General features: G+C 30.9%; 1 protein-coding gene across 1 annotated transcript in view; it reads left to right on the top strand.

The window, feature by feature from the left end:
- LOC145263208 (uncharacterized) overlaps positions 1 to 12840 on the top strand; it is a 291719-nt gene that overhangs the window by 257309 nt on the left and 21570 nt on the right. The window contains exons 26-27 of the mRNA XM_080120287.1: positions 1606 to 1803; positions 7570 to 7653. Of these exons, the coding sequence (XP_079976413.1) occupies positions 1606 to 1803; positions 7570 to 7653 (282 nt within the window). The remainder of the gene's footprint in view (positions 1 to 1605; positions 1804 to 7569; positions 7654 to 12840) is intronic.

The following is a 12840-nucleotide window of genomic DNA, read 5'->3' as shown; positions in this document are numbered from 1 at the left end:
ATCTATGATCTCAGAATTTCTGTCATTTTCCAAAACCATATCAACCAATTTAAGGGATGGAGGTTGTCAATAAAAAAGTCAAAATTTCTATTAAATTTTTTTTTTTTTTTGCTACAAAGTTAAATCTAATTTCATTAACTGTAGAGAGAGAGAGAGCTTAATGGAAACTTAGATAAGCTGTATATGAAATGATTTTGGCTTAATCGTTAGAAGGCATTTCTTTTTATTTGATGTCCCTATACTGTGAAACAAGCTTGCAGATATACAAACAGGTCAAGGCATAATGGCCACTGATATCTTGATAATTACCTCTTACTTGAGTAGCAGGGAGAGGGGAGTTGCAAGAGGATATGATTTTCGTGTAAAAATGAAATTTAAATTTACATTTAAAAGAGTTTTTCACCCCACACGAAGTTATGGTTTGCATGGGTGTCAGCAAAAAATCTATCATATGCACTTGCATCTCATTAGGGAAAAGAACAACGTTCTCTGTCAATGTTGCTCTTCCATGAAATAGCCTACGGAAGAAGGTAGTGATGTCTATCATGTTTAGAATTAAACTCATCTTGGACAAAAGATTCAGACAAGATATACGAGGTACCTTAAATAAGTTTGCAGACTTTTTCATATGGGCCTTTTTATTGATAGAACACGTATGAAACTCTCGTCCCCTTCAAAGTAATCTTTTGTTGCAATGCACTTGAGTTTAGGCAATGACCAAAAGTTACAGGGACAAGATCTGAACTATAGAGAGGGTAAGGAGCTGTCTTGATGCCTATCTTGGTCAAATAATCTGTGATCTTCTCTGACCATCCTTGGAACAAATTTTGTGCAAATTTTCCGCATCTTCAGTTCTTCACAAACGATTATGCATACAGTTTCCATCAAACTGCGCACTTATTGTCTCTATAGGCACACCACAGTTCTCCTCGATGAAATTTATTTAGCCAATCAACACTGGTGTTCTGACTTACTTCTTCCACAGTTCTCATTATCCCTCACAGACTCCCTGCCTTTCTTGAATCTCTTATGCCACTCCAAAACTGATGCTTAATTCATGCAAGATGGTTTAACAGCAGTCAGAAACATTCCATATGTTTCTTTGGCATTTTTTAAATGTTTAAAACAGAATTCAAAGTTTAAAATTAGCATATCGTTCTTCTAAAGTGTCTTCACATCCAGATTGCATTTTCGAAATTCACCAGCTGTGACAATCAGGCTTTAGTAGCGTGTATTCCAATTCTTGCTGTAGCTGTTCATTTGAACTTGAAATCATAAAAATTGGTCAGTCATCTCATGAGACGTATAGCAATACATACTGAATTTTCAAGCGTCTACAACAATTTTAAATGCTTGTATAAAAGAAGTCTGGAAATTTATTGAATGCACTTCGTAGATGTACACATCTGTTTTTTTTATATGGATTGTTGCATTTTTTTCCAATAAATTTTATTTGATTTAATAATTGTATTTCATATGCAGCATTTTTCTGCGACAATTCTGATAGAAAAATCACATTGATGACTTTCAAATCCAAATATTTTTATAAATTGCTAAACATAAACCAATTTGTCTTGCTCTTCCATATTGTCTTTTTTCTTCCAGATTTTCTCTGTAAATGATTTACTTTTGGAAGGAGTTGTCTTTGCGGGTTTGAACCTTCTGCTACGCCACTCCTCATCTCCTCCTCAACAAGTTGCACCTATTGCCATGTTGGATGTTTGCAGTGAAGTTACCCATTTTAGTGTGAATCCTTCCGACAATCATCTAAGAGATTCTATCAGCGACCTGCACAAACTCAAGGTCAGTACAACCAATTATAATTTGGTGATCCTCTTCATCTGCTCTACAATCGTATCTTGACGAATGATGTACTAAGCCAAATGAAACCATCCAAAGTCTGATTTCTTCTGTCATTCTCTTCATGTCTCCATCTTAGAGGGAGTGTGTGAGATCTTTTTTGGTAAGATGAGTCTCTCCTCTACATCTCATGCTTCTCATCTGTTGTCAGGTTTGAAGTCTTTTCAGAAACACACAGATTTATTATTTGACTCAGATTTTACTGACATCAAATTTTTGTATTTTTAATGCAACTATACTTGTTGCTAATCTAGCCAAAAACTAATCCTACATTGCTAATGATTTTTCTTTGATTAACTTACAGTGTACATTATATATTCTAACAAGTCAGACTTCACATTGAAAGCAGATCACTTGAGATCCAACAGAAATTATGTCAACTCACTTTGGTTCATCAGTTTTTATGTCCATAAATTAAAAGCTGATAAATTGTTAGTCGTCTTGTGGTGTGCTCCAATTGATGTCTATATATATTTGGAGAAAGACGAACATGAAGAGATTTTGATGTCTATCAATCTCAGTAAACAGGATTGTCGTTTTGTGTTCAGTTGAAAAAAAATGTTCTGATTATAAGTTTGTTGTCAAGAAATTGGATATTTTAACTTCACAAAATATAAAATATTCTTGGTTTTTGGAAAAACACTGATCACGTGATTTTCAATACAGCTACTGTCAAAAACAAACAGTGAATTTGGATGCAAAGACAAGCGAATGATCACTGCTTGTCCAGTGAATGCACACATGCATAAGCTCACGCATACACAAGTCAACAAGGAAGAAATTCTCATACAACCATGAAAATCACTTTGAAACCTTGGTTCTCCATCAATTAACTCATTAATATGAAGTATCAAGAAAACACGAAAAAGGGTGACTGCTCCAAATTTTGTCATTTATTTTGAGATACGATGTCCAACTAGCTGATCATTGCATAGAAATCATAGTTGTAAGTCAGTGCTTATTCATTTGAATGAGAATCTTTGATACTCTCACTCATGAGTCACACGATCAAGCAACTGACTGCCAATGCCCAGAAAAAGAACCTTACAAAATTGAAGAAATTCTTCAACATAATCATATATACAGTTGAGCTGGGGATTAGTTAAGACCAGTTGCACAATGTGTCATCAACCTACAGTGTGCACTACACCCCACGTGTTATAAAGACCAAGTTCAAACAAAATGTGATGATCTTTGTGTGTGTTTCCGGTGAAGACAAGGTTGTGTTGCCCCACATCTTTGATAGGGATTCAGATTTAATTCAAATGTCTATATTGAGTGCCTGTTTACTGTTGTCAGATGCTTGGTGGAGAGAATGGTTGCAAAAAAGCAATATGTGTGACAGTAAGATTCAACTCTGTGTCACACCTCCAGGAAATGCTAGAAGTGGCCGTCTGAAAACTTCCACTATGTCACCAGTCCCAACTGAGACCCAGATTTTACCTATGACTATTATGTATTATTATGACTATGACTATTATGTATTATTATTATGACTATGACTATTATGTATTATTTTTATGACTATGATTATTATTATTATGACTATGATTATTATTATTATGACTATGATTATTATTATTATGACTATGATTATTATGTATTATTATTATTATGACTATTATGTATTATTATTATTATTATGACTATGACTATTATGTATTATTATTATGACTATGATTAATCTGTATTATTATTATGACTATTATGTATTATTATTATGACTATGACTATTATGTATTATTATTATTATGACTGTGATTAATCTGTATTATTATTATGACTATGACTATTATGTATTATTTTTATGACTATGATTATTATTATTATGACTATGACTATTATGTATTATTATTATGACTATGACTATTATGTATTATTATTATTATGACTATGACTATTATGTATTATTATTATGACTATGACTATTATGTATTATTATTATGACTATGACTATTATGTATAATTATTATGACTATGACTATTATGTGTTATTATTATTATGACTATGACTATTATGTATTATTATTATTATTATGACTATGACTATTATGTATTATTATTATTATGACTATTATGTATTATTATTATTATTATGACTATGATTATTATGTATTATTATTATGACTGACTATTATGTATTTTTATTATGACTATGATTATTATGTATTATTATTATAATGACTATGACTATTATGTATTATTATTATGACTATGACTATTATGTATTATTATTATTATGACTATGACTATTATGTATTATTATTATTATGACTGACTATTATGTATTATTATTATTATGACTGACTATTATGTATTATTCTTATGACTATGACTATTATGTATTATTATTATGACTATGACTATTATGTATTATTATTATTATGACTATGACTATTATGTATTATTATGACTATGACTATTATGTATTATAATTATGACTATGACTATTATGTATTATTATTATGACTATGACTATTATGTATTATTATTATGACTATGACTATTATGTATTATTATTATTATGACTATGACTATTATGTATTATTATGACTATTATGTATTATTATGACTATTATGAATTATTATTATGACTATGACTATTATGTATTATTATTATGACTATTATGTATTATTATTATTATTATTATGACTGACTATTATGTATTATTATTATTATGACTATAACTATTATGTATTATTATGACTATGATTATTATGTATTATTATGACTATGACTATTATGTATTATTATTATGACTATGACTATTATGTATTATTATTATGACTATGATTATTATGAATTATTATGACTATGACTATTATGTATTATTATTATGACTATGACTATTATGTATTATTATTATTATGACTATGACTATTATGTATTATTATTATTATGACTATTATGTATTATTATTATTATGACTATGACTATTATGTATTATTATTATGACTATGACTATTATGTATTATTATGACTATGATTATTATGTATTATTATTATGACTATTATTTATTATTATTATTATTATGACTATGACTATCATGTATTATTATTATTATTATAACTATGACTATTATGTATTATTATTATGACTATGACTATTATGTATTATTAAGACTATTATGTATTATTATAACTATGACTATTATGTATTATTATTATAACTATGACTATTATGTATTATTATTATGACTATGATTATTATGAATTATTATTATTATGACTATGACTATTATGTATTTTTATTATTACTATGACTATTATGTATTATTATTATGGCTATTATGTATTATTATTATTATGACTATGACTATTATTATTATGACAATTATGTATTATTACTATGACTATTATGTATTATTATTATGACTATGACTATTATTATTATGACTATGACTATTATGTATTATTATTATGACTATTATGTATTATTATTATTATGACTATGACTATTATGTATTATTATGACTATGACTATTATGTATTATTATTATGACTATGACTATTATTATTATTATGACTATGATTATTATGTATTATTATTATGACTATGACTATTATGTATTATTATTATGACTATGACTATTATGTATTATTATTATGACTATGACTATTATGTATTATTATGACTATTATGTATTATTATGACTATTATGAATTATTATTATGATTATGACTATTATGTATTATTATTATGACTATTATGTATTATTATTATTATTATTATGACTGACTATTATGTATTATAATTATTATGACTATAACTATTATGTATTATTATGACTATGATTATTATGTATTATTATGACTATGACTATTATGTATTATTATTATGACTATGACTATTATGTATTATTATGACTATGATTATTATGAATTATTATTATTATGACTATTATGTATTATTATTATGACTATGACTATTATGTATTATTATTATTATGACTATGACTATTATGTATTATTATTATTATGACTATGACTATTATGTATTATTATTATTATGACTATGACTATTATGTATTATTATTATGACTATGACTATTATGTATTATTATTATGACTATGATTATTATGTATTATTATTATGACTATTATTTATTATTATTATTATTATGACTATGACTATCATGTATTATTATTATTATTATAACTATGACTATTATGTATTATTATTATGACTATGACTATTATGTATTATTATGACTATTATGTATTATTATAACTATGACTATTATGTATTATTATAACTATGACTATTATGTATTATTATAACTATGACTATTATGTATTATTATTATGACTATGATTATTATGAATTATTATTATGACTATGACTATTATGTATTTTTATTATTACTATGACTATTATGTATTATTATTATGGCTATTATGTATTATTATTATTATGACTATGACTATTATTATTATGACTATTATGTATTATTACTATGACTATTATGTATTATTATTATTATTATGACTATGACTATTATGTATTATTATTATGACTATTATGTATTATTATTATTATGACTATGACTATTATTATTATTATTATGACTATGACTATTATGTATTATTATTATTATGACTATGACTATTATGTATTATTATTATGACTATAACTATTTTGTATTATTATTATGACTATTATGTATTATTATTATGACTATTATGTATTATGAAAAAGCACAAATTGTACAGTCTGCAAAACCAAGGATTACCAGTGTGCAGATATCTTTCGAAGGACACTGTGAAGGTCACTTGCTTCAGGTTTAGGTTTCATCTGCAGGTGGTGGTGGTGGTGGTGGTGGTGGTGGTGGTGGTGGTGGTGGTGGAGGCTTAGGATGGCTCCTTCTAATTTATCTCTAAGAGATACACTTGGAATTTAAAAAATAAATCAATTATTAGTCAAAATATTGCATTTTTTTTTTCCTTTCCAAGAAATGTCAACTTTATTTTGAGCATCCTTAAAGATAACATTGACATGAAAAGTGAACACAATTGTAACTAAACTTAATGTAAACTGCAAATCATGTGAAAATATCTTTACAATGAAAGGGGTTTTTTTGCAATGAAGAAGTGATATTCACATACTACTATAAAAAAAAAACAAAAGGACAGCATATTTTTATCTATAAACCTAGACACTATATATATATATATATATATATATATATATATATATACATATATATATATATATATATATATATATATATATATATATATAGTTGCCACTTCCAGTGATTTCTAGTTTTTAAAAATAACAAAATGCTTATTACAATATTTGTAAGAAACAATTTATTAAAAATTAACATTTTGTCTTTCAAAATATTTTTAACTAAATAATCTGAAACATTTTTTTTTTCAAAACTAAAAAGTTATGATTAAAATATGTGCACCATAAAACAAAGCCACTTCTCCAACTGAACTATTATTTGATGAATTCGAATTATTTTGTTTTTCAAAGTTTTTAAAATTGACATTTTGTTGAACATCTGAATCATTTCTCTCCATTTCAGTTTTAACTAAAGTTAACAGGAAATGATGTAAATCAGTTTTGAATAAAACCATGTTTTTATACTGAGTTTTTGTTTGAAATATTTTTTTACAATTGAATTTTAATGAATGATTAGTGAAATGAAATGTTTGTAACACTTTTTTCTATTTACAATTTTTTTTTATTTCTTTTTTAGGCATTGAATGAATTTCTGTTGAAATCGCACACAAAACTCGATTCCATGTTGAATTCAGAAAAAACACAACTTTCAGTAATCAAGGTATTTTTCCACTTTCATTTAGAGAAAGGAATTTATGGAATGTGAAGAATTAAAGAGTTGTAATCTCAGTAAAAGATGAAACATTAAAATTTTTATTCTATTCTTCTATATCAAATGTTTGTGTGTTATAGAAATCGATATATTAACAATTCGAACATTCAAATAAGTTTCAATCAGGATTAAATTTTTCAACTATTGAAATTTTCCTTTAACTCTATGTGGGGTCACTAGAGGCAATTATCAGATAAGTTTATAAAATTTTAATTTTATTAAAATGAAAAGAAAAACAATTTTTTTTTTACACGGTGGTCACCACTTATCAAGGCCCGGAAGCCACTCAGGGATAAGGGTTATTGCAAGTACATTACGTTAGTGTGGAGATTTGATGAAGTGTTTACTTAAGGGGGCAGTTCATTAGGAATTTGTTAACGTTGGACTTGAAGACATTCAAGTTGTAGTCAGGTGGGAAGCAGGCAGATGGAACAGAGTTCCACAGGCGTGCAGTTCTAAGAAAGAAGCTTTGTTCATGGAATCCACGTTTTGATTTAGGCACAGATAAAGTGTGGGGGAAATTTTTCACAGTGGATTCAGCTAGATGGGTGTTTTTCATGAAAGATTAGCGAGGGGGGACCAGAGATTGGAGTTCAGACAAGCACCTGCCATGGAAATAACTATAAAACAAGGATAGGCTCGCAACGTCTCTTCTGTGGGAGAGAGATTGCAGGGTAGAGAAAAGGGCATCCCCCACTAAGCCACAAAGTCTATTTTGTACTCTGTCAAGGCAGGATAGGCTGTTTTTAGCAGCTCCTGCCCAGATATGGCAACAGTATTCCATCCTTGGACGTACTTGGCTTTTATATAGATAGAGAATTGCATCAGTAGTGAGATATCTTCTGGAGCGGTAGAAGGATCCTACCATCTTTCCAGTGACCTTGGCAACAGACTTGATGTACGTGTTCCATTTCAGATCAGGAGTAAAGGTCAAACCCAGAAGCTTGTCAAAACACGGGGCCTCACCCAGACGAGAGCCATCCATCACAATTGATGCCAGCTGGGGATCAGAGCGTTGATGATGTAAGGATAGGAGTTTGGTTTTAGATGCATTAAAGGTAACCAGCCACGTCTTCCCCCATTGAACCACGCTCTCGAGATCAGAGGAGAGAGAATCAGAGAGAACTTTGTCATTTACAGCCTTTGATGTGTTGCCGTAGATGGTCGTGTCATCAGCATAGATGTCAACAAATGATTTAAGAATGTGTTTAGGGAGGTCACTGATGTAGATCAGGAAGAGAGTTGGGCCCAGGATTGACCTTTGAGGGACTCCAGCATTAATACTGCAGGCCTCTGGTTTTTTTCCATCTACCACTACTCTTATGAGCCTATCAGAGAGAAATGATTTAATGATTGAGAAAACAGTTCCAGTTATACCGTAGCTGGAAATCTTGTGAAGTAGATCCTTATGCCATACCTTGTCAAAGGCCTTTGATATGTCAAGAGCAATTGCCCTAGAAAGGAAGCCTTTGTCAAGAGATTCACTAATCCTGTGAGATATAACCATTAGCACATCAGTTGTAGATCTTGCAGAACGGAAACCATATTGTGTGTCACTAAGAAGATTGTTTCTGCTGAGGTGGTTGACTATTTCTCTATTTAATATGGATTCCAGCAACTTACTCATAACACACAGGAGACTTATTGGTCTGTACTGAGAGGGAGATTACTTATCACCTGAATTCTTAAATACAGGGCAAACTGATGAGGTTTTCTAGGGAGTCGGAAAGCACTTCTCCTTAAGGCAACGCTTAAACAGTTTTGTAAGTATGGGAGCAAGTTCTGGTTGAAGCTTTTTTAACACTATAATTGGGACGCCGTCAGGGCCAGTTGCTTTACTGGAATCAAGGTTCTTGATTAGCTTGGCGACCTCATGCACGGATATTTGTATGTTACCTAGCGTGTTCTGTGTTATAGGAGGAAATATGGGGAGTTGATGGCCTTCGTCGCATTGGTAGAATTAGCTGCAAAGTTCTTTGCAAATAGTTTGGCCTTGTCTGATGCTGACGAGATGACCTCTGGTCCATTGATAATGGTTGGGATAGAACGCACACTTCTGTTCAGGATCCTATTTATTATTTGCCAAAACTGGTGGGAATCAAGCCGCTGATCAGCTACCTTGGATTTAACAGACTGAGCATATAGCTCTCTTGCATTTTTTATTACTCTTTTACAGTGGTTGCTGGCGTTCCTGAAAGCAGCTTTAGTCTCAGTGCATCTATTACGTTGGTAGTTATGGAAAAAGTGATTTCTGTGCGCGATAGCAGCAGCACATTCGAGGGAGAACCATGGCTGGCTGTTAGGTTTTTGTTGGAATTTTTTAGATGGTATGAATTGGTCTATCCCTACAATTAACCATTCGGTCAGATCTGACACTATAGAGGACACATGCTTTTTAAACATGGAATGCAGAGGTAAATCAGATATGAATGTATGGAAGCTATCCTAGTCAGCCATAGAGTATCGGTATACAGTACGGTGGAGGGGTACGTCTGGGGACTTATTACATTTCATTTATATCTTAACTGATACGACGGAGTGGTCGGAGGATCCTAGAGGAGAATGAACGGAACATTAACATAGCTCAGGGGAAGTTGAGAGAAAAAAAGAAAGAAAGCTTGCATATTGACCAGTAGTATCAGGCACACGGGTGGGTTCGCGAACAATCTGAGTGATGTCATAAGCAATGGCAAAATCATGACAAAACCTCCCCTCATCGTCTGTCTTATTTGAATGGGTCAGCCATTCCACGTTATGGACGTTGAAGTCACCACAGATGTGGATGTTAGCCAAGGGATGTGAAGACAGTATGTGGTCTATTTTCTCAGATATGCTCTTAAAGATAGTAACTCCGCTGTTGTGGGGCCGATAGAGGGCAAATATAAATGTAGTGGTGTTAGCAACCCGGAAGCACATATAGGGTAAATTAGGATCTTCTCTAGAGATATCCCTGCCACACGGGAGGCCATCTTTAATGTAGGCACATATTCCATGCCCATGGTGGTCTTGGTGGTCAGATTTAGCTGTTAAGTTAGAGTATCCGTTAATTATGAACTCATCTAGGGAAGTGGTCGGCCCTATTCCAGTTTCGCTTAGAAATGATATGTTCAGTTTCGTCTCCTGTAATTGGGTTTCAACCTCTGGAAGGTTGGAACTTAGACCCCTGATGTTGGAGAAGGAGACCTGGTAGTAGGAGTCTACATTGGAAGATGGGGTTCTAGGTTTATTCAAGTTTTTTTTCTGGAGATATTTCATGTTGATGTTTTGGGAATTGTGGAACAGGTCGGCATACTTGGTTAGAGCAGTACAGAGAGGGAAAGTAAGAGAGAAAAAGACAGGAATTTTTTATTTTTTTGTAGCACATGAAAAGGTAAAGCCGTAACAATTACCCACTAGTATGGCATCGAGAGGCCCCACTAGAGACTACTGCATGGTCCAGAATCCATTCACCAAATGGCAATACAGCAGCCCCAGTACTTTGCGCCTGTTGATAGGACAGCCTCCTTAGTGGTTAATCCAAGGTTCGGGTCCCTGACTATCAGGTGGATAACATCAGCCCAGACAAAACGTTTACCTCCAGCACCCTTACTAGTGACATGGCAACAAGGACAGACAAAGACAGAAAAATTTCCGACATCTCAGACTACTGTTCACCAAGTACTACCGACCTTTAAGCAGCTTTTTCTTCACCCTTTGTCAGAAAAATCACTCATTTGAATGAGGACTGAGGGACAAAATAGGAGAAGCGAGAGTTACTGGAGCTGCCGATAACACATCCACTGTATTATCTACTCTCCATTAAAAAAAAAAAAGAAAAAGAAACGGGAAGGAGGGGAATGGGTACAAGTGACTTATTAATATCTAATTAGTAAGTCCGGTGCTAAATTATCAATTCAGGACACTTTTGATGATAATCTCCCCTCCCATATTAATGGGTGGAAGTTTTTGTCGTTATCTATCTCGAGTTTGAATCATTGGAGCTTCACCTTATAATTAAAATCCAATAATTAACTTTTATCAATTTGTAAAGTCGGCTTAATATTAATTTCCATTTGAGTTTAGATAAGTATTCAAGGTTTTAATTTAGGAGGTTCGTTTTCATAGGTGACTTTTTTTTTTGCTAATGTCACTGTATTATATTTTGAATATAATTGAAAATAAGACTAACTATATTAGATGGTTTGATTGGCTAGCCAGGAAGCAAGCATTTTCAATATAAGCAAGCTTACAGTAATAGTATATATTAAGTATATTACTTAAATAAAGTCCTAACTTTATCTATTGTAATAGAGAAAATAATTCCCGGTATTGTTTTTTTTTTATCGCTAGTTTACTTTGTAGCATGGCTGAGCAGTGTTTTGCCTGTTTCAATAGTCGCGAAGGGGAGGGGGTGACGAATAAGACAGGAAAGTAGAGACAAATAAATACATATACATAAATAAAACAAGAAAAACAAGTTTAAACAAGGTAACATGAAATACATTGGTTAGGATGAATTTTAAAATACTTAACGTCTGTTTGCCATAATGGTTTGGCGTCCGTTTTTGCCAACTGGCATATTGCCGTGTCTTTCTAGAGCGGAAGAAGATTTCTATTTCCGGATAACTTGTGCACGTGTGCCTATCTATAGAATAAAAGTCGTTACGTTCAAATGTGTAAATATATTAATTTTACATTTTTTTTATTTATTTATTTTTTTTTAAATAAAGTCCTAACTTTACCTATTGTAATAGAGAAAATAATTCCCGGCATTGTTTTTTTTTTATCGCTAGTTTACTTTGTAGCATGGCTGAGTAGTGTTTTGTCTGTTTCAATAGTCGCGAGGGGTGGGTGACGAATAAGACAGGAAAGTAGAGACAAATACATATACATAAATAAAACAAGAAAAACAAGTTTAAACAAGGTAACATGAAAACATTTTTTTCATATAATAGAATTATGTTAGAAGCATCAAATATAATCAAAAATATGACAACCGGTTATAAACTATAAAAAAAAATGTGAGAGATTTTTTATCAAATAAATAAAAAAAATTTATTTAAATTCAAAATTTTCAGCTTAACAAGCTTTTACGCTGTTAAATAGTGACTCATTAATATATAAAAAATACCTTTAGCACATTTCTGCATTAAAAGT

This window comes from Euprymna scolopes, chromosome 3 (assembly GCF_053919585.1).
Source record: "Euprymna scolopes isolate OS-2025 chromosome 3, ASM5391958v1, whole genome shotgun sequence".
Classification (NCBI taxonomy): domain Eukaryota; kingdom Metazoa; phylum Mollusca; class Cephalopoda; order Sepiida; family Sepiolidae; genus Euprymna; species Euprymna scolopes.
Note: the sequence above shows the minus strand (reverse complement) of the source record. Positions and strands in the feature narration are given on the sequence as shown.